This window comes from Anolis carolinensis, chromosome 4 (assembly GCF_035594765.1).
Source record: "Anolis carolinensis isolate JA03-04 chromosome 4, rAnoCar3.1.pri, whole genome shotgun sequence".
Taxonomy (NCBI): Eukaryota; Metazoa; Chordata; class Lepidosauria; order Squamata; family Dactyloidae; genus Anolis; species Anolis carolinensis.
The window spans coordinates 5,822,775-5,849,843 of NC_085844.1; the positions used below are offsets into that span (position 1 = coordinate 5,822,775).

General features: G+C 41.0%; 1 protein-coding gene across 1 annotated transcript; it reads left to right on the top strand.

The window, feature by feature from the left end:
* LOC100560590 (lymphocyte antigen 6E) lies at positions 1-26,724 on the top strand. The gene is made up of 3 exons (XM_003223921.4): positions 1-217; positions 23,783-23,902; positions 26,252-26,724. The coding sequence occupies exons 1-3, from the start codon at positions 166-168 to the stop codon at positions 26,458-26,460; spliced, it is 381 nt and encodes a 126-aa protein (XP_003223969.1). The 5' UTR covers positions 1-165; the 3' UTR covers positions 26,461-26,724.
* The last annotated feature ends 345 nt before the right edge of the window (positions 26,725-27,069 follow it).

The following is a 27,069-nucleotide window of genomic DNA, read 5'->3' on the forward strand; positions in this document are numbered from 1 at the left end:
CCAGCCGCCTCCTTTTAGTCCCTCCCCTGACTGACACCTTGCTTTTTATAGCCCATAACCAAAGGAAGGGCCAGCTTTTGGGAGCAGTCATTCTCTAAGCTCTGCCTGTGTCTCTGCCCGACTGACTCTCCTTTTTCTGGATTGCAAAGACATCCTCCCCTAAAGATGAAGGCTTCTTTTGCAGCCCTGATTGCAGCCTTGCTCTGCGTGGAGAGAGGTGAGTAGCGATGATGATGATGATGATGATGATGATGATGATAATAATAATAATAATAATACTTCCAGAAGATCATCCTTTCAAAAGAGGGTTCAATAGGGGATAAAGGGGACCGGTTCAAAATACTGGGAGACTTCAGAGTGACTCTTGAGTTTATTATGTACTAGACAATGTCAAAGAGATAAGCAAACACTATAAAGGTTCAAAACATAAAATGTGCTATGTATATTAGAGCATCATGTAAAGGCCTCAGAAATAGTCAGACCTCTCTGAGGACAGAGCTATCTTCTTTCCATGTCAAAGAGATAAGCAAATACTATAAAGGTTCAAAACATAAAATGCAATATGTATATTAGAGCATCCCCAGACTTGGGATCTTACTCTTGATAAACTGAACCTACTTTCAATAGACTGTAATTTCAAGAGATATTGTATACACTTGATGTCATCAACACAGGATCTCAAAGAATTAAAAAAAACATTTGGTTAAGGCTTTTCTTCTAGAATAAGCTTTTCAATACCTGTGAAGTCTTAAAAGATATATTAACATATATTATTTTGCAAAGGTTGAATGTGTTTATACTGTGTTGTTTGACAAATCCAATTCCAGTCCTCAGAAACTGTTTAAATAGTGGAGACTACTTGATATGTTTCAACTCTAGTCCACATTTAAGCCTTTATGATTACAGTTTCCTTAAAACATTGCAGTCTGTAAGATACCACTGTGTATTACAACAGTTGACTGTACTTATTATTATTTTTATTATTGTGTTGTCGAACGGTTGACTGTACTTATTATTATTTTTATTATTGTTGTTAACGCTCAGGTGAATATTGAATGTATATGATGCTCTAATATATACCACATTATACATACCACATTTTATGTTTTGAACCTTTATAGTATTTGCTTATCTCTTTGACATTGTCTAGTATAGACATCTGTGTTTATTTATCTTTATTATGTACTAGCCTGAGTACCCGGCGATGCCCGGGTTATTTGAAAAGGGCATTGTTTATTTGTGGATGTGGAGTCGTATCAGTTTGGTCATATGTTACTCTATTTCTTTTTTAAAAACCTCAGCCTTTGCTTTTGTTTTTAATGAATGCTCCCATTAGAAATTGCATAAGGATAGGGTTGATCTACAGTTCCCCAAAATCTTGGGCCAACCCTCCCAAAACTCCTCCTGTATTCACAGTTGGCCGTGTTGCATCTATGTGCCAAGTTTGGTGCAGATCTGACATTGGCTGGGTTCAGTGTTCTCTGAAGATGGGTGAACTACAACTCCCAAATTCCCAGGGCAATCACCCTGAAACTGTGCCGGTATTCACAGTTGGGCATGTTGGGTCTGTGTGCCAAGTTTGGTTGAGATCTGTCATCTGCTGGATTCTGGATTCTCCGAATAAGGGTGAACTATAACTCTCTGATGCCAAGGTCAATCACCCCCAAACCCCACCAGTATGAGAATTTGGCCATGTTGGGTCTGTGTGCCAAGTTAGTTCCAGGCCAATTGTTGGTGCAGTTCAGAGTTCTTTTAGATTGCAGGTGAACTATACATCCCAGTCTCTACGACTCCTATAAATTATGGTGAATTCTCTCCAAACCTCTCCAGTATGTTTAATTGCTGATCAATTCCCCTGTTTGCTCTTTGCCACAGGAAAGGGTAGGGAAGAGTTAAGGGAGAGGCAGTGGGCGGGGTCATGCAAATTGAGAGAGAAAGGAACATTGGGATGTGCTCGCTGTAACCTGCAATGTCCTTGGAGGGAGTGAATGGATGTCTCTTTAGGACTGGGAACTATAGACCATGCCACATACACACATACAGATTGTCACTAGATAGATAGATAAATGATAGATAGATAGATGGATTTGATGGAGTGCTGTAACAGTCTTTGCAATTGATTCATTACCATGTACGTCCAGGAAAGAAATTGGAGAAAAGGAGAGAAAAAGAGAAAGAAATAGAGATAGGATCCTGACCTTTCCCAGCCTCAACTGAAATGAAAATAGAAAAAACATTGTTCTACTATGACAAACGGAGTCATGTGCCTTCCGAAAAGAAATAGAAAGAGGGAAGCAGAGATGTTCTATCATGGCTGATCCAGCGAATTAATCATACTACTAATCAATAGCTATAGATATGCCCAAATTTGAATTCTGGTGGGGTTTTGGGGATTGATTTTGCCATTTGGGAGTTGTAGTTTCTGGGATTTATAGTTCACCTACAATTAAAGAGCATTCTGAACTCCACCAACGATGGAATTGAACCAAACTTGTCACACAGAACTCCCATGACCCATAGAAAATACTGCAAGGGTTTGGGGGGGCAATGACCATGAGTTTTGGAGTTGTAGTTGCTGGGATTTATAGTTCACCTACAATCAAAGAACATTCTGAACTCCATACTCAATATGCTGAGATGTAAACACTGGTGGAGTTTCGGGAAAAAAGACCTTGACATTTAGGAGTTGGAGTTGCTGGGATGTATAGTTCACCTACAATCAAAGAACATTCTGAACTCCACCAACGATGACCAAACTTGTCACACAGAGCTCCCATGATCAATAGAAAATCCTGGAAGGGTTTGGTGGGCATTGACCTTGTGTTTTGAAGTTGTAGTTCACCTACATTCAGAGAGTGCTGTGGACTCAGACAATGATAGATCTGGACCAAACTTGGCACAAATACTCAATATGCCCAGATGTAAACATTGGTGGAGTTTGGGGAAAAAAGACCTTGACATTTGGGAGTTGTAGTTGCTGGGATTTATAGTGCACCTACAATCAAAGAGCCCCTTGAACCCCACCAATGATAGAATTGGGCCAAACTTCCTACACAGAATCCCCATGATGAACCTTAAATACTGGTTTTTGGTGACCCCTCTGAACCCCTCTCATGACCCCCCAGGGGTCCCAACCCCCCAGGTTGAGAAACGCTACCGTAGTCATGTAAGTAAATTGCAGTAGGGCTATCAGCCCTCAGCCTTAACTGAAATAAAAGAAAATTTAAAAAGCAAACATGTTCTACCATTACAAATCGAACTAAATGAATCCTATTAATTAAAGACCCAACACTCAGAAGACAGAGGGATTCCACATAAGAAACAACACCTCCCAACAAAGGAGCCCCCCATGCAGGAAGCAGCCAGGCTTTGAAGCTGCAAGGCTATTAATTGCTAATCAAGCTGGCCAATTGCAACATTCACACTTGCAGACAAGAATGTATTGTCAAAGGCTTTCATGGCCGGAATCACAGGGTTGTTGTGTGTTTTATGGGCTGTCTGGCTATGTTCCAGAAGCATTCTCTTCTGATGTTTTTACCACATCTATGGCAGGAGTCCTCAGAGGTTGTGAGGTACATTGACAAGAGTTCTTTCTCCCACCCTGAACATTCCACAGATATATAAACCCCACTTGGCGTTTCTAACAGACCTCACAACCTCTGAGGATGCCTGCCATAGATGTGGGTGAAACGTCAGGAGAGAATGCTTCTGGAACACGGCCAGATAGCCTGGAAAACTCACAGCAACCCAATCCTATTAATTGTTAATACCTATAACCACAGATTATTAAATGGATGGATTTCTTATTGCTCAGAAAGTGCATGAAAGGTTTGCAATGACTCAAAATAAAGTATAATTGCTTTCTCCTTTAAAATCAATATCTAACATCCGGCTAGCTAGCATCAATCTGATGTTGTGATGCAAGAGGCAAGGTTGTTGTTTCAGATTTTATGCAAGAAAAGATGAGTCAGCCAACTCTTATCTTACTGTATCACATTGGATGATCTGCTTGACCACCTTCCACCTCTTTTTCAAGACTGGGGGTGCGTCTACACTGCAAAATTCATGCAGTTTGGTACCACTTTAACTGCCAGGGTTCAATGCTACCGTGTTTCCCCGAAAATAAGACAGTGTCTAATATTATTTTTTACTCCCAAAGATGCGCTAGGTCTTATTTTCAGGGGATGTCTTATTTTTCCATGAAGAAGAATTCACATTTATTGTTGAACAAAAAAATGAACATTTATTCTATACTGTACAGTAGTTGTCATCACAAACCAACATAACCAAACCAGACAAACAGTGACTTCTGTCAAAAATTTCTTGTTATTACCATTATTTCCATATACAACTGGTATGTACATTTACCAATCCTGCATGCTATGGTGTTTTGTTTGGTGGGCGCTGGGCATGCTTCCAAACAAAAACTTTGCTAGGTCTTACTTTCGGGGAGGCCTTATATTTAGCAATTCAGCAAAACCTCTACTAGGTCTTATTTTTTTGGAGATGTCTTATTTTAGGGGAAACAGGGTATGGGATCCTGGGAGTTGTAGTTTGGTGAGGCACCAGCACTCTTTGACAGAGAAACCTAAAGACCTTGAAAAACTACAAACCTCACAATTCCACAGAATTGAGCAATGACACTAAAATTGTGCCGAACTCCCTTAATTCTACAGTGTGACTTATAGTAGAGTCTCACTTATCCAATCTTCACTTATCTAACATTCTGGATTATCCAACAGTCTGCCTTTTTGTAGTCAGTGTTTTCAATACATTGCAATGTTTTGGTGCTAAATTTATAAATACAGTAGAGTCTCACTTATCCAACACTCGCTTATCCAATGTTCTGGATTATCCAACGCATTTTTGTAGTCAATGTTTTCAATATATTGTGATTTTTTGGTGCTAAATTCATAAATACGGTCATTACTACGTAGCATTACTGCATATTGAACTACTTTTTTTGTCAAATTTGTTGTATAACATGATGTTTTGGTGCTTAATTTGTAAAATCATAACCTATTTTGATGTTTAATATGCTTTTCCTTAATCCCTCCTTATTACCCAACATATTCGCTTATCCAACATTCTGCCGGCCCGTTTATGTTGGATAAGTGAGACTCTACTGTATAGTAATTTTACTACATAACGTTACCATGTATTGAACTGCTTTTTCCATCAATTTGTTGTAAAACATGGTGTTTTGGTGCTTAATTTTGTAAAATCATAACATAATTTGATGTTTAATAGGCTTTTCCTTAATCCCTCCTTATTATCCAACATTTTCTCTTATCCAATGTTCTGTCGTCCCGTTTATGTTGGATAAATGAGACTCTACTGTAATTTCATTCAATGTTCTTACCTTTCACATTGTTTCTTTCTTGTGCTACAACTGTGGCACTTACAAATCTCTTCGAATTTGGCATCCACTTTGGATACATCTCTGTGCCATAGAATGAATGCAGTTTGACACCACTTCAACTGCCATGGCTCGTTGCTATGAAATCCTGGGAGTTGTAGCTTACAGAAGACTTTATCCTTCTCCGCCTAAGAGGGCTGAAGCCTCACCAAACTGCAAATCCCAGGATTGCAAAGCATTGAGCCATAGCAGCGAGAAGGCTGGTGCTGGTGCCAAAGTGGTGCCATGCTTCATTAATTCTACAATCACAAATCTGCAGTGCAGTGTGCATGCTGTTTTTGGAAAGATTCAGTGCTGTGTCTTGTGGGAGGTAAAGTAGGGTTCTCTTTGGATAGCACTTGTATAGGAGACCACCCAGGAATAATAGCTACTGGAGGCTCTATTTCAGAGGAAGGAACCGGACAAACCAGTTCTGAGATTCCCTTGCCTAAGACAACTGTACGAAATGTATGCCGTCGCCATAAGGCGCACACAGAACTGCAAAAAGCAAGAACGCTGCAGGTGGGAATGTGGGATGTGAAAGGCAAAAGAGTGTGGATTTGGTTGGAAAATTGGGTTCCCGCTGGCTCTGGGCAGGAGGTTTGTTTTGTCAACTTTTTGAAGAGGCGGTCTTTGGTGAATCAGCCTCTTGAGTCACTGGGAAAAAACGGGAACGAGCCGTTTGTAGCCAAGGCTCCCCATAAGTGGGTGTGGGTTTGCACACACACCATTGGGTTGATTCAACAAACAAGGGTGTGCAGATGTTTGCATTGGGGTGGGTGGGCAAGAGGCTATGTCCTTTGTTTCCTTCCTACTACCTTCCCTCCAAAAATGCCTGGGAATAAATGGATTTTCCCCAAGAACAATGCCTTTTTCTCTGTAGTCCCTGTTATAATCCAACGGCATTAGGCCAATATGCAGCAGTTCAATACATTTAGAATTGTAGAGTTGGAAGAAACCACAAGTATCATTAAGTCCAACCTTTGAATTATATGAGTCTACACCATGCACGGGCAAACTTGGGCCCTCCAGGTGTTTTGGACTCCAACTCCCACAATTCCTAACAGCCTACCGGCTGTTAGGAATTGTGGGAGTTGAAGTCCAAAACACCTGGAGGGCCCAAGTTTGCCCATTCCAAAGGTTAGGAACAAAACTTGCCAAGAAAACCCTGTAATAAGACAGAAATGACTTGAAGGCATACAATAATGAAAGTAACCACTTTGACTCAGCGCCTCTATAAATAAAAGGCCACCAAGGGCCCCAGTCATCCATTGCTCTGCTGTGGTTTTGCAAAATCTGTGGTGTTCTTCATTGACTCCACCCATCTGTAATGTACCTTCCCTCTTTTCTTACGATATCTCACTTTATGAATTGTGATTGTATTTTCCAATGTGTCATAACATCTCATGACATGTCCGAAGTTGGACCATTTCCACTTAAGTCATTTGTTTTGCTTCTAAGGAGACAAGAGCCATTAGCTTTGCAAAAGACCCACTCTTGTCAGAATCACATGGGCCATCCAGTCCAATCCTATTCTGCCAGGAAGCAGGAAAACCGCACTCAAAGCACCCCTGACAGATGGCCATCCAGCCTCTGTTTAAAAGCCTCCAAAGAAGGAGCCTCCACCACAGTCCGGGGGAGAGAGTTCCACTGCTGAACAGCTGTCACAGTCAGGAAGTTCTTCTTAATGTTCATGTGGAATTTCCTTTCTTGTTGTTTGAAGCCATTGTTCCATTGCGTCCTAGTCTCCAGGGCAGCAGAAAACAAGCTTGCTCCCTCCTCCCTATGACTTCCCCTCACATATTTGTACATGGCCCTCATCATGTCTCCTCTCAGGCTTCTCTTCTGCAGGCTAAACATGCCCAGCTCTTTCAGCCGCTCCTCATAGGGCTTGTTCTCCAGACCCTTGATCCTTTTAGTCGCCCTCCTCTGGACACATTCCAGCTTATCAACATCTCCTTTGAGGTGTGGTGCTCAGAACTGGACACAATGTGTTTCCAGGTGTGTTCTGATTAGCATGATTTATTATTATGTATTTATTTACAGCATTTATATTCCGCCCTTCTTTCTCACCCCGAAGGGGACTCAGGGTGGAGATCACATTACACGTATAGGCAAACATTCAATGCCTTTTAACATAGAACAAAGACAAGACAAACATAGGTTCCAAGCGGGCCTTGAACTCATGACCTCCTGGTCAGAGTGATTCATTGCAGCTGGTTGCAACTGGCTTGCTCTCCAGCCTGCGCCACAGCCCGGGCCCAATTTCCCTGGATCTAGACACTAGACTCCTATTGATGCAGGCCAAAATCCCATTGGCTTTTTTAGCCGCCGCATGACTTTCCCTCTATTTTATGTAGTTCTCCCTGCTTGTTTTTCACTCGCTTCTGTGGAAGTTTCTACAGGGATTTTCATAGAAAGACCCGCACTTCCGAAATGGTTATTTATTTATTTACATCACTTTTACCACGCCTTTCTCTCCGAGGAAACTCAAAGCAGCTTACAGTAAATAGGCAAAAATTCAATGCCTAAAAGCAATGTAAAAACAACAATTCATATAAAACAATCTACAAAACAACAGTTCATATAAAACAGGTACCATTACAAAATAAAATCACATTATATAAAATTTTAAGAATGTCCAAGATTAAAATCCATTCATCCAGAATCCTCAAGTCTTCGTACAGGTCATGTAAAGTCCATGTTCTTATTCATTCATTAAAAGGAGAGGTTATGTACCTCTCCTACATAAGTTGACATATTTCCTTGGTTATTGAACTTTCCTGATGGCATCTGGCTCCCCCATGCATGGTTCTGGACTTTCTTCAATGTTGGTTCCATCCAGCAAGGCTTTTATTTTTGATAAATTAAAAGAAACTCAGTCTGAACAGCTGAATATGGATTGGAATAATAGAATCCTAGAATTGGAAGAGACACCAAGAGCTATCCAATCCTTCCCACTTCTGCCTGGAAAAAAAGACACAACCAAAGCACTCTTGACAGATGACTATCCATACAATGGGTTGTTGTGTGTTTTCTGGGCTGTATGGCCATGTTCCAGAAGTATTCTCTCCTGAGCATGCCTGCCATAGATGTGGGTGAAACGTCAGAAGAGAATATTTCTGGAACATGGTCATACTGCCTGGAAAACACACAATCCTGTGATCCCGGTCATGAAAGCCTTCGACAACACATTATCCAGACTATATTTGCCAGATCAGATCCTACATTATATTGTTAATCTTGCCATTCAAAATCTGAACAATATGTTGGGCTCTGACCAATTTGCTTAAGCATCTTTACATAAGACGAAATGTATCAAAGGAGTGCGTGGGTTCGATTATTATCATAAGAACATTAAGAGGGTGAAAATCTCCCCTGCTCAGAATCAATCTCCCCATATTATTTTCCCCAAATCCTGGCCTCCAGCCCAGTAACTTTAATACCACCAGCAAAGTAGAAAAGGACTTCTGTACGATTACGTAAGGCCAAGGATTGAGCTCATGTCTGGACACGAAACTGTCAGTTTTATCAGCTGTGGAAAAGGGGAAGGAAAAGTTTCTCAACGCACCCGACAGATTGCTCTGCGTAAAGCATTTCTTGCTTTTATAGAGAGGAACTGGTCTTGCTTCAGCTGTCACACACGAATTCGTGCCTTCATTCGGCCCATTTTATTCCATCTTTCTGCCCACACAACCACCTGCCTTTCTATTTATTTAGCAATTGCTTCCAAGCAGAATCTGGAGGCCATAAGGGTCTTATAAAGTTGCATTAAATTTCGGGTGAATCTACACCAGGCATGGGCAAACTTTGGCCCTCCAGGTGTTTTGGACTTCAACTCCCACCATTCCTAACAGCCTACCGGCTGTTAGGAATGGTGGGAGTTGAAGTCCAAAACACCCGGAGGGCCGAAGTTTGCTCATGCTTGATTGACACTGATCAATCAATTCAGCTTGACCCTGTTTTAACTGCCCAGGCTAAATGCTTTGGAATTATAGGAGTTGTAGTTGGACATGGTCTTCAGCCTTCTCTGCCCAAGAGTTTTGGTGCCTCACCAAACTGCAACTCCCAGGAATCCATTGCATTGAGCCAGGATAGTTAAAGTGGTATCGAACTGCATTAAATTGTCTGTGTAGATGCATCCTTGGTGAAATGCTTGAACATCAGTGCTCACTTTCCTTGCTGGTGTCTGTTGGAAAAAGGGGGAAATGCAAGCGGGTCAAAAGCATTTCCATTTCAACCATTATTCTGGGCCTGTAACTATTGTCTTTGTATAGGACGTATACTTTATGCCCAGCGGGAAGCCAGGGCGCCTTAAAGAGAGGTTCTTGAGGATTTTCCTAAAAAAGGATAGTCCTTTGAGTCTTTAATGAGATAACAAAGTCTTTATTATTGCAAATAACACTTCAAAGTTTCCTTAATAAACTGTTGGTCTTTTCCGTCTTGTCCCCAGGAGATAGGCAATTGGCTTTGGACAACTGTGCTTTCTCTATAAGAAGAAAAACCCCTTATAACCTCTCCCAGGCTATCTATTATATGGGCTTAGCTGATGTGGGACCCACTACCAATTCCAAATGCGTCTGGGTATCGAGTGGACCTACCAACCAAGGCTTGCAAATGTTTCAGCTGGGGTTCCGTGGATCTGTGGTGCTGTTCCCTCTCCGAGGTTTCTTTGGAAACTTTAGGGCTGTTTCCCTCAGGAGCTGTGAGGCTGAGAGGCTGTGCGCTCTTAGCCAGAACCTTTGGGACCTTTCCCCTGGAATTTGTTTATGGTTCCTCGGATGTTCTATATCCCCGGATGTTCTTGAGATATGAAGCTTTTCTTCGGGACGAGCTGGTCTATGTCCTATAGCTTAGTTTCCTTGAGTGAGACTGACTTAAAAATTGCTCCTTCCCTCCCAGAGCCCTGAACAAGGGGCGGAACCAAACTTAATGATGATGGACAGGCGGCCTGCCCTATGACTGCAAACATTAGCAGCAAGAAAATTAAGTTGGAGCTTCTAGTACAGCTGTACCAGCACAACCATAGCACTGATAATGTTGACACACACATATGCAAATGGTGTTTTCTGAATACTATTGTTGATGTCCATGCATGAGGTTATGCATGCGTGTTTCTCCTTTGGGATGTTGCAGGAAGGAGGCATTCAAATGCATTGTCTCTTTGCATAAAATCTTCCCATCCCTTTGGAAGCTTTGCCAACACAGGTTGAGACTCCAAAGTCTAGAATTGTTGGTCGAAACAATAGTGACATACACTTTGGAACATTTCAGATAGTTCAAGGTGCATAAACTTTGCCTCATGCACAAAAGTATACATGTCTATCTATATATATATAAAAGAATGACGGAATCAGGGCACCGGACAAAACAACAAAACTACAGGCCCCCCAACCTCGAAATTTGACAACACAACCCATCATCCATGCCTCTAGGTTGATACAACAAAAAGAAAAGAAAAATAAAGTCCTAATTAGAGGGAGAGCAATAATTGTTTTTATCCAATTGCTGCCAGTTTAGAGGGCTAATCTCTGCCCACTTGGTCTCCTAGCAACCAACTAAGCCAAGGGACAGGCAGGGTTCAGTTAGGGGACAGGTAGATTTAGGCCTCTTCCACAGATTACCTAATTTGCACTGGATTATATAGCAGTGTAGACTCAAGGCGCTTCCACACAGCTATATAACCCATTTATAATCTTATATTATCTGCTTTGCACTGGATTATCTTGACTCCACACTGCCATATAATCCACTTCAGTGTGCATTTTATACAGCTGTGAAGAAGGGGCCTCATATAATCCAGTTCTAAGCAGATAATATAAGATTATCAATATACAGTAGAGTCTCACTTATCCAACATAAACAGGCCGGCAGGATAAGTGAATATGTTGGATAATAAGAAGGGATTCAGGAAAAGCCGATTAAACATCAAATTAGGTAATGATTATACAAATTAAGCTCCAAAACATCATATTATACAACAAATTTGACAGAAAAAGTAGTTCCATGTGCAGCAATGCTATGCAGTAATTACAGCAGAGTCTCACTTATCCAACACTCGCTTATCCAACGTTCTGGATTATCCAACGCATTTTTGTAGTCAATGTTTTCAACACATCGTGATATTTTGGTGCTAAATTTGTAAACACAGTTATTACAACATAACATTACTGCATATTGAACTACTTTTTCTGTCAAATTTGTTGTATAACATGATGTTTTGGTGCTTAATTTGTAAAATCATAACCTAATTTGATGTTTAATAGGCTTTAATCATAACCTAATTTGATGTTTAATATCCAACATATTCGCTTATCCAACGTTCTGCCAGCCCATTTACATTGGATAAGTGAGACTCTACTGTAGCTCTAAAGATAAGGCGAAAACCCCAAAACTAATTTTTCTTTCAGTTTCCCCTTTTCCCCTCCCACTGAACAGGCAAAGATTTATTTGAGGATGGAGATGTTGACTTGACAACCTCCTCAAGGAGAAATTAACACTGGCTGACAAATACTCTCTCTGGCACATAGATTTCTCCGCCCACCTTTTGGCATTGCTCCAAAATGCTTGCCAAGTAAAGTGGATTAAAAAAGAGAGAAAGAAAGGGGCCATTTCTTAGCAAGCAGCTCACATCTTCAAACATGTTTCTGGGAACAAGTGTGCAAGATCATTTCCAGCTTGCAGCCGGTCAAGGATGGCGTGAGCAGCATGCCAGGAAGATCTCAGGGCAGTCACCATTAATCTGCACACAGGTTGAAGGTTTTTTTTTGTAGTTTATTAGAAAATAGAAGATAAAAAGGTTTTTTTAAAAGCGAAAGTAAAGTTCCAAAAGAACATTGCAAAATATAGTCTTAGAGAATACTTCCATAAATCACAAGGAATAAACAGGGTCCCAATAGAGCAGGGGTCCTCAAACTTTTTGAGCCGAGGGCCGGTCCACAATCCTTCAGACTGTTGAGGGGCCGGATTATCATTTGAAAAAAAATACAAACAAATTCCGATGCACACTGCATATGTCTTATTTGTAGTGCAAAAACAACAACAACAACAACAACAACAACGAAAGAACAATACAATATTTAAAAATAAAAACAATTTTAACCAACATACATTTATCAGGATTTAAATGGGAAGTTTGGTCCTGCTTCTGGCCAATGAGATAGTCAAGTTAATTAGGGTTGTTGTTGTTGTTGTTGTTGTTGTTGTGTGCCTTCAAGTCATTTCAGACTTTGGGTGAGCCTAAGTCTAAAATTTATTTATTTATTTATTTATTTATTATTTACTGCATTTATTTACTACATTTGTATCACACCCTTCTCACCCCAAAAGGGACTCAGAGTGGCTTACAAATTATATGTACATACAATATATTATATTATTAGCATAGCACAATATTAGCATTATATATTACTATATTGAACTATACCACTATACTGTAATATTATTAGTAATATTATATGTAATATAGAATATATAATTAATATTATTATATGGTATTATTATTAGGGTTATATTGTATTACATTATAATATTATTATCAATATTATATGTATATACAATATATTATATTATAAAACTGAGGGCGGGGGCCAGCTAAATGACCTCGGAGGGCCGCATCTGGCCCCCGGGCCTTAGTTTGGGGACCCCTGCAATAGAGCATGACAAAGTCCCAAAAGCATGAATACATGAGCTGCAAGTTAATCCATGAAAATGAGAGCTTATTAATTGGTAAAAAAAAATTGAAAAATGTTTGTCTCCAACACACTTCTTTAATACCCTTTGCAAAGCATGAAAGCATTTCTTTGGCCTCTGACCTCCTTCTTTTTTGCTATTCTCACACTCCTTCTTACCCTGAATTCCAAACGGTCAACTCAGCCTGCTCGTTAGCGGCCTGCTCACTAACCTCAGCCTGCTTGCTATCAGACTGAGAACTGTCCTCCTTTTCTGAGTCAATTTGCACCTGGCTAGTTTCAGTATCATCAACACCATTCCCTACTGTGGGAAAAACTCTCTGTTCCTCATCTTCTACAACAGGGACATTCTGAATCTGATTTTGAACCTGAATCCCAAAATCCCCAATCCCAAAATCCCCATCAGAGTCACTCTGAGGTTTTATTTATTTATTTATTTACAGTATTTATATTCCGCCCTTCTCACCCCGAAGGGGACTCAGAGCGGATCGCATTATACACACAAAGGGCAAACATTCAATGCCCATAAACACATCAGACAGAGACCGAGACAGACAGACACAGAGGCAATTTAACCTTCTTCTGAAGGGATGTTCAATTCTGGCCACAGGGGGGAGCAGCTGCTTCATCATCCACTCTGACGACACTTCCTCATTCCAGGTTGTAAATTAGTTAAACTTGCCTCCCCACTTTTATAAGTGGTACCTTATTTCCTACTTGATAGATGCAACTATCTTTCGGGTTGCTAGGTCAGCAACGAGCAGGGGCTATTTTTTATTTTTAATTGACGGATGCTCACCCCGCCACGGGCTCATGACCTCATGGTCAGAGTGATTTATTGCAGCTGCTCAACAGTCTGCACCACAGCCCGGCCCCAGCTGAGTCACAACAGAGGCAGCATCTTACAATTGCCAATATGCTCAGGCAAAAGCAAATGCTGCAGATCTTCATTATTGACTTTTTTGCCATTTTGAGTTCACTCTGATATCATAGAGTTGGAAAAGACCACAAGGCTATTCAGTCCAACCCCGTTCTATCCTGCAGAAATACACAATCAAAACACTCCCGAGAGATGGCCATCTTAGCCTCTGCTTAAAACTCTCCAGTGAAGGCGACTCCCCTGGACTCAAAGGCAGTATATTCCACCATCAAACAGCTCTTACTATCAGGAGGTGGGATCTCCTTTCCTGTAGTTTATCTCCATTGTTTTTACTAGACACTGGAGCAGCAGAAAACAAGCTTACCCTGTCATCTATGTGCCATCCTTTGAAATATTCAAACATGATTCTCAGGTGGGACTACGACTTGCTTCTTTCAATCCATAACTAAACTCTGATTGATGCAGCCAAGGAAAGTGTTACATTGGCTTTTTTTTTTTTTTTTTGCTGATAACTTCATCCTGTTGGCTCATGTTCAGCTTGCTGTCTATTAAGACCCCTTGATCCCTTTCCTATGGACTGTGTTCGAGCCAGGTGCCACCCATCCTTTATCCAGCTTGATCAAAAATGTCCCGATATTAATCTATCCATCAGTCTATTTGAAATATTTTCTCCAAGTGCAACAGGGACTGGTACTGTCTTCTGTAGCTTTACATCAAACAGTCTCCAACGAAACAGTTTTTGAATATTATATATCTTGAATATCAATGCAGAGAGAATACAGTTTGGCACCACTTTAATTGCCATGTTGCAATGCAATGGAATCCTGGGATATGTAGTTCTGTGAGCTATTCACCTTTCTCCATCAGAAAACTACAAATTCCAAAGGATGGCACCATGGTAATAACTTTAATAACTTTATTTTTATACCCCGCCTCCATCTCCCCGAAGGGACTCGGGGCAGCTAACATGGGGCCAAGACCAGGTAATTACAATAGAACAAAATAAAATATAGACATAACATACATCATCAACAAGTACAATTAAATCAAGATAAAAAACACAATAGTAAAATAATAAAAATAGTAGTTAAAGTGGTATCGAACTGCTATAATTCTGCAGTGCAAATGAGAAGCGTCTTTCAGAAGGGAACATGGGAAGCAGCCTTAGGCAGAGTTTTCAGACATTATTCTTTCCAAGCCTGTGGTCTATCTATCTATCTATCTATCTATCTATCTATCTATCTATCTATCTATCTATCTATCTACACTGTAGAATTAATGCAGTTTGATGCCACTTTGATTGCCATGGCTCTATGGTATGGAATTATGGAAGTTGTAGTTTTGGTAGGTCTTTAGCTTGTGCCTGACTAACCCACAATTCCTTTGATTCCATAGCATTGAGCCATGGCAGTTAAAGGGGTGACAAAATGCATTAATTCTGAAGAAGAGGTGCAGCCTTGGACATCCTTGGCACTCCCTCCTGCCGGTTTCCTCTCCAAGTGCATCCCACGCCAAGCCCTGCTGAGCTTCCCCAAACAAGATCAGGTCTACCAAGTATTATAATGGTCACTATAAATCCAATAATGGCAGACTCCAAACCGTAGCCATTATATGAGTGGGAAGCAATGGCTCAGGAATGTACGGTGCTGCCTTGATACTGAGTCAGACTTTTGGTCCATTTAGCCCATTACTTCTCCCCAGTGTTGAAAACTGGGACAAACGTGGTCCCAGGGTGGGGTCAGAATGGGGACAATTATTAATACTAAGGAATGCATAGGTTAGCGGTAGCTATAGTCGTTTGCTTTTGCTAGCAGTTGGATCTACACTGTAGGATTAAACCAGTTTGGTGCCACTTTAATTGCCAAACTGGTTAATTCTTAGGAATTGTATTTTTACAAGGTCTTTAGCTTTCTTTGCCCAAGAGTGCTGGTGCCTCACCAAACAACAACTCCCATGACTATAACACTGAGCCCTAGAAGTGGTATCAAACTGCATCAATTCCACAGTATAGATGCACCTATGTTTCCTATCCCCTCTGCTTTGTTGCTATTGTGTGCCTTCAAATAATTTCCGCTTTATTGTGAACCCAAATGATAGGGTTTTCTTGGCAGAATTCGATCAGAGGAAGCTTGCCTTTAGCTTCTTTGAGGCTGAGAGAATGTGACTTGTTGCCTCATTGGCTTCTTCTGGATCTATACTGCCATATATGAGGGTTGAATGAAAAATAATGCCTCCACCTTCGTAGCTCCTCAAGAGATGGCACTCCCAGTCTGTGGCAGGTCCTGGCTTGTTCAGTAGACTCTCCTCTACAGTTAGTTCCATTTGGTGGGAAGCCTTAGCATTGAACGGTTGTGTTGTTAACATGTGAAATATGGAACCCTGCGCAGACAGTTGGTCAATGCGACTTAAACAACGTGCACTCACTTAATTCTTGACAGAAGAAGGTGTCACCCCAAATGAGACTCATCAGAGAATGCAAGCTGTTTATGGAGATTGTGTTGATGTGAGTACTGTGTGTCGTTGGGCGAGTAAGTTTAAAGATGTTGTGGTGGGAACATCTGACTTGCGTGACAAACAAAGAGTTGGACGTCCTGTGACATCAACCACTGAATTTCACAAGCAAAAGGTTGACAGATTGATTCAGGATGATCGTTGTATCACACAGAGAGAAATTTCAAGCATAATTGGCATTTCAAAAGAACGCGTGGGTCAATTATTGCTTTGCTTGGCTATCGGAAGATCTGTGCACGATGGGTCCTGTGAGACGCTGGTTGCGGAAACAGAGTGTTGACTTCTTCCGTGACGGCTTCAGAAAACTTGTTCATTGTTGGCTGAAATGTATCCAATTGTCTGGCGATGATGTGGAAAAGTGAATAGTGGTAGTTAAAGAGCACATGCTAAGGATTATTTCTGCGTTTGATTTATTAATCATTCAACCCTCGCAATGCAATTTGTAATTGCATTATAGGATTCTACGTGGCATTATATAGCACTGTACTGCCCCCTGATGGCATAAAACTGCTCATGCAAGTACAGTAGAATTAGTCCTCATGAAGCAAGTTTGGAGGGAAGGAAGGCAAGGCCAGGAAGTAGCCATTAACACATTCCTCCATTGTCTTGCATTATTGATCTGGGGATGGATTTATTTACAAACAGGTGGAGCTAAATGGGAGGTGCAGGAAATGCCTTTGTTTTTGCAAACAAACATACAAAGGAAATTGCAAGATGTGGCAAATGCTGCTTAACACATTCCTTACTTACATCCATCCTTTCCAGTAGATCCCATAGAAGAAAAGATTGTGCCCCATAATATATATTTTAGTTGCAGATGGGAATACAATACAACTGCTTTATCTTAACACTTTCCCATATTTTGCATGGATTTGCGAATCTCTTTGTAATAGCAAACCCTATTGAAAGGAAAGATTTCTGACCCAGTAATGCCACAGATTTGCACTGGAGGACCTAGAAAATGTGCTGTCGAAGGCTTTCATGGCCAGGATCACAGGGTTGTTGTTTGTTTTTCGGGCTGTATGGCCATGTTCCAGAAGCATTCTCTCCTGACATTCCGCCCTTCATGGTTTCCTCCTTTCTGTTGAAGTTGTCCACATTCCTGTGGATTTCAGTGGCTTCTCTGTGTTGTCTGACATGATAGTTGTTGGAGTGGTTGAGCATTTCAGTGTTCTCAAATAATATACCATGAAAATGAAAAAAATCTGGCTACCAGTATTAAAAAAAAAAACACCAACTCCAAAATCAGAACAGTAAATAAGAATCAGCACTCTGAAAACAGAAGAATTTTCATGAATCAATCAGGAGCAGCTAATGACTCTGAACAAATGATTCCCCTAGCCCAGGATGTGAGGCTGGGAAGGCCATTTAATGCTAACAAATTACAATTACAACATTCACATTGGTGTCCAACAGACAAGAGTTCTTTCCCCCCACCCAGGAAATTCCAGAGATATATAAACCTTCCTTGATTAGTTTCTCCACACACCTCACAACCTCTGAGGATGCCTGCCATAGATGTGGGCGAAACGTCAGGAGAGAATACTTCTGGAACATGGCCATACAGCCCGGAAAAGATACAACAACCCTTTATCTTAATACTTTCCCAGATTTTGCATGGATTTGCAAATCTGTTTGTAATAACAAACCCTACTGAAATGAGGGACCCCTGTCCCAGGAATGCCATAGATTTGCACTGGAGGACCTAGAAAATACCTTGAGATGGCATATTTGGTCAAACGTGGATAAACGAAACCATGGAACCCATAGATACAGGAGTTATGCTGTATTTCAAAATCGAAATTGGAGAAATGGGGGCCAAGAAAGAGTTCGGATCTCTCTTTCCCTTCCCGGCTTCTTTCCAAACCACAAGTGAAGACTCCAAATGAAATGAGGGCAAATAACCATTCATGCCTTTGCAGCCTGGGAAACCAGTTCGCTGCTTTTGTTTGATTGGATCCCGAGTCTGAATCCAATTGTCTTCATTTCAGTGGCCAGAGAAGCCGCTGTTGGTATTTTTGAGTGGCAATGGCTGGGCGAATATTGGTTAAGTATCCCTTTCTCCTTCTAAGCGCTTTGACAATCCCAAAGGCAGACTCCAAGGAACCATCTAATTTCTTAAAAAGAGGGCAAAGGCACACATGGCTTTCAGCCTGGGAAACCCAATGGCTTCTTTTGTCTCATTCATATCCAGAGAGGCCTCTAAGCATTCTTGAGCGGTGACACATTGCATTGGCAGCTGACCACAAGCGGAATGAATCACTTCCAGAAGTTGCCAACAGGATTTGGGAGAAGGCAACGAGCCCACAATAAAGCCGAGCCAAGCCCAAGCCGGCACTTTATTTGCCATTGCAGAAAGAGCTTGGGAAAACAGGTTTCTTTTCAAACCGCAGGGGCCAGAATCCTTAACCAGAATAACATTTGGAGAGCCTGGGCATTGTAGTCCAAGAAAAAGGAAACACAGAGTGCCATCCCACCTTTTGAGCTGCTTTTAAAATGTCCTGGCTTTTGCCTCTTCCTCCTATTTACCCACTTTTCCCCACTTTTTTTCTCTGCAAACTGAGAAATACAATCATCCCTCCACAGTTGCGATTTTGACTTCTGTAGATTTGATTATTCATGGGTTTGGTTAAACTGTTCTCTCTAAGGGGCCGGGCTGTGGTGCAGCTGGCTAGTAACCAGCTGATATAAATCACTACTGACCGAGAGGTCATGAGTTCGAAGCCCGGGTCGGGTTAAGCCTCCGACCATTAATAGCCCCGGCTTGCTGTTGACCTATGCAGCCCTGAAAGACAGTTGCACCTGTCAATTAGGGAAATTTAGGGACGCTTTATGCGGGAGGCTAATTTACAACACCATAAAACTGCCAGCAAAACACGAGGAAAGGAATGAGGAAGTACAGCCACTACTGAATGGTGAAGCAACAGCTCCCCCTGTGGCCAGTATCGTGAAGCTGGAAAAATGTTAAAAATGCCTCTGAGTCTGTCTAATGTATGTTGTTTGTCTGCTGGCATTGAATGTTTGCCATATATGTGTTCATTGTAATCCGCCCTGAGTCCCCTTCGGGGTGAGAAGAAAGGGCGGAATATAAATACTGTAAATAAATAAATAAATAAATAATAAGGATCTCTAGGAGTTTGCTTGGCCATACATGTCCGGGTTTTACAACATTTCTACCCTGCTTTTCTCACCCGAGGGGACTCAAGGCTGCTTACAAAACTGGCAAAATTAAATGCCGATAATACAAACCACAGTAATAAAATAAAACATAAACATTTAAACACCTAAATATAATCAAATAAAAACAGTATACAAAATTTAAAACATAATATTGCTTAAGTCCGTATTTTAAAATATGTGGATATGTGGTGTCATTTCCATTGTTTTTTGAAATTAAAGTGTCAGTTTGTGAACAGTAGGATACATTATTTTAAAAAAATCCAATATCAACATTTTTATAAAAAAATATTTGAATTCAGTTCACATTACAGTAGAGTCTCACTTATCCAAGCTAAACGGGCCGGCAGAAGCTTGGATAAGCGAATATCTTGGAAAATAAGGAGGGATTAAGGAAAAGCCTATTAAACATCAAATTAGGTGATGATTTTACAAATTAAGCACCAAAACATCATGTTTATACATCAATTTTGACAGAAAAAGTAGTTCAATACACAGTAATGTTATGCTGTAATTACTGTATTTACGAATTTAGCACCAAAATATCATGATATATTGAAAACATTGACTACAAAAATGGCTTGGATAATCCAGAAACTTGGATAAGCGAGGCTTGGATAAGTGAGACTCTACTGTATTTTAAAAAAATATCCAAGATCAACATTTTTATAAAAATATTTGAATTCTGTTCACATTATTTTTAAAAAAATCCAAGATCAACATTTTTATAAAAATATTTGACACACAATAAAACAAATTAAGCAGCGGGATAACAAAGTTTCAGACTCGACAGAGAAAAGTCCTACACACCAGAGCCTCCCCAATAAGTACGATAATCTGACTGAGGCATCAAAAGAAAATTTGTAAATCATTTTTGGGCCATTACTATTGCTCTCCAATAACTGTATGATCTGAGCACTGTACATTTTCATAACACATTATAGTATATTATTTATTATTTTCATGATAGACGTTATATACTCAAGAAAAGCCACAGCACCGTACAGCTGAATACCTTCACATTTTTACTGGTCCTTACATTATCATTTCAGGCCATGTGTCTCTGAATGGTCAATGCTAAAGACCATGTTTGGATTTCATAGATCCTAGAGTTGGAATAAACCCCAAAACCTATCCAACTCCATTCTGCATGCATTAAGGAAGACACAACCCAAGCCCCCCCAAACATATGGCCATCCAGTCTCACAACCTCTGAGGATGCCTGCCATAGATGGGGGTGAAACGTCAGGAGATAATGCTTCTGGAACATAGAAAACTCACAGCAACCCAGATCCATAGTTTCAAGATTTTTGATCATTGTAGTCACCCTTCCAGTGTGTCAATATCATTCTTGAATTGTGGCACCCAGAACTGGACACAATGCTATTTCAAATGAGGTCAGACCAAAGCACAATAGGATAGGACTATTACGTCCCCTGATCTAGACCCTAAACTCTTATTGATGCAGCCTAGAATCACATTGGCCTTTTTAGCTGCAGCATCACACTGTTGACTCATACCCAGTTTATAATCTACCAAGATCCTTAGCTTCCTGTCAAGCCAGGGATGTATCTACACTGATTTACATTACAAGCCTTTGGTGAGTTTTGGCCAGCTCTGGGTTGTGTTGGGCAACCAGTCAGATTTTATCTCTCTTTCAAGCTGCCTTCTGCAATAGTAGTTGGCTCCGTTGCAAACATCTGCTCACATAGTATCAATGCCCAAGGCAGGCTGGTGATGTAATTAAGGTAGGGTGCCAAGTAAACATCCCGAGAACAACAACACCCAGGCCATTCCAAATGATGGAATATAGGGAGTGGTAGCCCAATAGTAATGGACAGGTGTCAAAGCACCTTCCTGCTAGTTTGCCACAACATTCTCACTTTGAGTGCATCTTGTTGCAAATTGTGGATGATATAGATAGAAGCTCTTACTTGTGACCGTGAGCCCAGAGTCACCCTGCAGAATGATGCACCACTCAGCTTTGCAGAACAAATAACAAAGGAACTTTTACTAAATCCAAGAGATCGACAGAACAACGGTATTTACAATAGTCCCTCTGATTGCTTACAGAAATCAGCAGTCATAAGCAGTCTTTTCTTCGTCCATATATTTGCTTCAGTGAAGATCAGCAACAAACAAGGCCTCAGAAATAGTCAGGCCTTTCTGAGTACAGAGCCATCTTCTTTCCAGCCATTACTCAGTAGACTCACGCACACACACGCTCAGAGAAACCTGTTCAAACTGGTTCTCCAGCAGCAGGACAGCAACAGTTGCAAACTAATTCTCAAGGTCCTTGCAAACTCAGCCGATCGGCTTCATGCATTTGATTTCCCATTTAACACATCTGCATTATACAGTTACACCAGTTTGGTCCCACTTTTCACCCTGAAATGTAGTTTGGGAAAGTGCTAAGGGATCCCCAGCTAGAGAGCAACGCGGTTGTCATGAAGGGGAAAATTCAAACTTCAATACACAATAAATCTCATGGCATGGTGGGGCATGATAGCTATTAAAAGCCCTTTGAAATTCTAAATTGGGTTTGGAAACCCATGCGCCCCTTTGTAGGAGAAGAGAACGAAGTTTCCCAGTATCATCAATTTGGGAGATAAGTTTAGTCCCTGGATCAATGCCTGCAAGCAAAATTCTCGAGTAGAGTCCCAAAAGATAAAGATAGAATAGATGCTAAATTACTGTATATACTCGAGTATAAGCCTAGTTTTTCAGCCCTTTTTTTAAAACTGAAAAAGCCCCTCTTGGCTTATACTCCTGGGTCCTGGTTGGCTTATATTTGGGTCAGCTTATACTCGAGAATATATGGTACATTTATTATTTTTCTCTATTATTATTGGTATTATTACATTTATTATTTTTCTCTATTATTGTTGCTACTATTACATTTATTTTACTCTATTTTTTATTATTATTAAAACATTTATTATTTCACTCTGATATTATTATTACAGTAGAGTCTCACTTATCCAAGCTAAACGGGCCAGCAGAAGCTTGGATAAGCGAATATCTTGGATAATAAGGAGGGATTAAGGAAAAGCCTATTAAACATCAAATCAGGTTATGATTTTACAAATTAAGCACCAAAACATCATGTTTTACAACAAATTTGACAGAAAAAGCAGTTCAATACGCAGTAATGTTATGTTGTAATTACTGTATTTACGAATTTAGCATCAAAATATCACAATATATTGAAAACATTGACTACAAAAATGGCTTGGAAAATCCAGAGGCTTGGATAAGCGAGGCTTGGATTAGTGAGACTCTACTGTATTACATTTATTATTTTACTCCATTTATTATTACATGTATTATTTTCCTGTATTTATTATTATTTTTATTACATGTATTATTTTACTGTATTATTATTAAAAGGAGACATAAGCACATTTACATTGAAAAAGATGAGAATAATTATTTAATCAGAGTTGGACAGTCTTATCTTAAATGTGAGCTTGATGTAAATATTCAAAAACATTTAACCTAATGATGCCTCAATTAATGTAATTTTATTGGTATCTATTTTTATTTCTAAAATTTACCACTCTCGGCTTATACTTGAGTCAATGTTTTCCCAAGTTTTCTGGTGGTAAAATTAGGTGCCTTGGCTTATATTTGGGTTGGCTTATACTCGAATATATACGGTACATGGCTTTAGTTGTAGAGAATGAACAGCCAGAAAAATCAAATCCCCTTTAAGGTGGTATAAGCTCAAAATAATCATGCAGTCTGGAACACATCACAGAATCATTGAATTGGAAGGGGAGTCCAAAGGTCATCTAGTTCAAACTGCTGAAAGATGACCATCAGCTGTAGCTGATACAGTATATAGCAACACTCTGGAATTAATGAAATTTAACACACCTTGAACTTCCATGGCTCAATGCTATGGAACCCTGGAAATTGTAGTTTTACAAGGTCATTTTCTTTTGTGAAAGGGTGATGGTGGAAATGTGCTTTTTTCCCTGCACAGCGTTGGCTCAGGTGAAAGCAATTCCATGGGAAATCCATAAGCATGAATGCAAAATCCATAAGCACTGCAAAATATCAATGCTGCAATGCTCGTATGCTCCATCTAATGCCCATGCATGAATGTTCATATCTTTACAGTATCCGCGCTGATGTGCTTCACCTGCGACAATGCAGAATCCAACTGGGACTGCCTGAGCATGAAGTCGTGCGCGGACACCGACAAATACTGCATGACAAAATATTTCAGTGGAGGAGTCGGTGAGTGGCTTTGCAACTTGACTACTTTAATGTGAGGACTGCAGTATTCCAGATTAGTTTCCATGACTGGTGTTTTTGCAGGTGAAACGGAGACGAAGTAGCTCATTCTGTTCATTGTGAGGATATCACAATCCTGGCAAGAGTGAGGACAAAACGGGATACATCTACGCTGCAGAATTAATTCAACTTGACACTGCTTCATCTGCCACACGTCAATGCTATGGAATTGTTTAGTATTGAACCTCAGTGTTGTCAAATAAAATTATTGTATTGCTTTGATTCTAAAATGCACCCCTCCCAATATAAATATCTCTAAAAATTGGATGCATTTTAGAATCTTGTGTATTTTTGGAGCCCCGGTGGTGAAGTGGGTTAAAGCGCTGAGCTGCTGAAGTTGCAGACCGAAAGGTGTCAGGTTCAAATCCTGGGAGCGGAGTGAGCACCCGCTGTTGCTCCAGCTTCTGCCAACCTAGCAGTTCGAAAACATGCCAATGTGAGTAGATCAATAGATACCGCTCCGGCGGGAACGGCGCTCCATGCAGTCATGCCAGTCACATGATCTTGGAGGTGTCTATGGACAATGCCGGCTCTTTGGCTTAGAAATGGCGATGAGCACCAACCCCCAGAGTCAGACACGACTAGACTTAATGTCAGGGGAAACCTTTAACTTTACCTTTATGTATTTTGTCATCGGTGGTACTGAAATTAGTATGTATTTTACAATCAGTGGTGCCTTAGCATTGAAGAAATACAATAATTCTACACCATAGATGCATCCCTTCAGTAGGGTAAATGAGTAATACTATATAACCATATGAAGAGTTGTACTATACTCCTATTGACCTTTTTAGCTGCTGCATGACACCATTAGCTCATGTTCAGCTAGTAAGACTCCTAGATCCCTTTCCTATTGACTGATTCCAAGCCAGGCGTCGCCCATCTTATATCCGTGCCTTTCATTTTGATTGCAAAAGTGTAATAGAGGACATGTTGAAATTAATTTTGTTAGTTTTGGCTCGGCTCTGTCGCACCGCAGGATAGCTTCACCTTGCTGAACACACCAAGCTATACACAGGTTGAAGTCTTTTGTAGTTTATTACGAAATAGGAAATAAATAGTTATTGAAAGCAAAAGTAAAGATCCAAAAGATAGTTGCAAAACCAAGGCTATAAAGAATAATCCAAGAAAATCTTAGGCATGAAACAAGGTTCCAATAATACATGACATAGTCCCATGAAGCAAGAGCTACTTCTAACTCAAACGAGATGTTGCTTTTGACAAAGGTTTCTCTCTCAGCACACCCTTTAATATTCTCTGCACAGCATGAATGCATTTCTATGCCCTCTTACCTCTTTCTCTTTTTTTGTTTGCTAATCTGATACCCCTGCAAATCCGAAATTCCAAACGGTCAGCTCAATCTAGAAATGCTGTTTGGTCAAGGCCAGACAGCTCATTAACAGCAGCCTCTGTCTGCATGCTATCTAGCTGGGAGCTATCCTCCCTTTGCACCTGGCTAGCTTCAGTATCATCTCCGCCATTCCCTGCCGTGGGAATGCCTCCCTGCTCCTCATCTCTCACAATAGGGACAATCTGAACCTGAATCCCATAATTCCCATCCGAGTCATCTTGAACCTGAATCCCATAGTTCCCATCCGAGTCACCTTGAACTTGAATCCCACAATCCCCATCAGAGTCACTCTGAGAATTCAGCTGAGTCACAACAGGCTCTCTAATCTTTTAAGGTCATTTTGGATTCTGAGCCTGTCATCTGGACAGGGACAGCTGAACCAGTAAGCGAAGTACGCAAATGCGGAAGGCGCCAATCCCCTGGGGGCGCTATTGAGGCACCCAGTTCAGTGCCCAGAGAGAGAGAGAGAGAGAGGTGGGCAAACAAAAGTTCTAGGAAACAGCAACGTGCCCCGGGTTTCCCTAGGCCGGGTCTTTGCCGGAGGGAGGAAACTCAAAATACGGTTTGCTTACACTTGAAAATGGCCTATTTATTTATTTATTTATTTTATTTACAGTATTTATATTCCACCCTTCCCACCCCAAAGGGGACTCAGGGCGGATCACATTACACATAGAAGGAAAAAATTCAATGCCTTAACATAGAACAGAGACAGAGACAAACGCAGGCTCCGAGCTGGCCTCGAACTCATGACCTCTTGGTCAGAGTGATTTGTTGCAGCTGGCAGCTGGCTGCTCACCAGCCTGCACCACAGCCCAGCCTAGGGCCAGCCCTGCCTCTGGATTATTAGCCATCCCTCCCCATTTGGTGCCATTTGATAAGCGTGCCTTCTATTCCATCATCCAAGACCTTAATAACATGCCTTCTCTTTCTCTTTGCAGGTAACAGTCACAAGCAGTCCATCAGCAAGGGCTGCTCGGCCACTTGCCCCCAGGGTGGCATCGACTTGGGCGTCATGGCCTTCTCCATGAAATGCTGCGAGTCCTCCTTGTGCAACACGAGCGGTGCCATCAGCGTCAAAAGCAGCACTCTGATGCTGGCCGTGGGCACCTTGGCCAGTTTATTCTACATCTTCGGAGCCAGGCTGTGAGGCGAGAGGCGGGCACTGTTGTTATCAAGAGCCATCTCCACACAAAACTCTCCGTTCAGGGCAATCCTCTGCTTGTTTCCAAGGGCTCTGTGCCACCTTTGCTAGCAACCTTTGGTCACAGTGGTTCCTGTCCTCCTTGGAAACTTGCTCAGGGCCCAGCATTTTGAGCAGCGCAGTTTGGTGATGTTCTGAACAATGCAAATGGTTACGCTTTTTTCATGTACTTTGTGTTCCCAAACGTAATAAAACAATTCGACCAGTAAATGTTGTCTTGAGAGCTATCTTCTCATGTTCCAGTGATATCAGTTAACTCTGTTATATAAATCCCAGGACTCTTCCACACAGCTGTATAAAATCCATATTGAACTGGATTACATGGCAGTGTGGACTCAGATAACCCAGTTCAAAGCAGATATTGTGGATTATCTGGCAGCCTTGATATTCTGGGTTATATGGCTGTGTGGAAGGGCCCTTAATGATGTAGACCTCAGCTACAGTGCCACATAATGCAGCATTGAACTACAATATATGGTCAATATAGACGATCATAATGCAGTTCAAACTTCCTGTTCACTTTCCTTCCTGTTCACTTTCTTTCCTATCCCTGGG

What these genes read in the sequence shown, in the direction of transcription:
- LOC100560590 (XM_003223921.4), top strand. Translation starts at nt 166, where the DNA reads ATGAAGGCTTCTTTTGCAGCCCTGATTGCAGCCTTGCTCTGCGTGGAG. An exon ending in CTTGCTCTGCGTGGAGAGAG is followed by an intron (nt 218 to 23,782) that starts GTGAGTAGCGAT and finishes ATATCTTTACAG; the next exon opens with TATCCGCGCTGATGTGCTTC. An exon ending in ATATTTCAGTGGAGGAGTCG is followed by an intron (nt 23,903 to 26,251) that starts GTGAGTGGCTTT and finishes TTCTCTTTGCAG; the next exon opens with GTAACAGTCACAAGCAGTCC.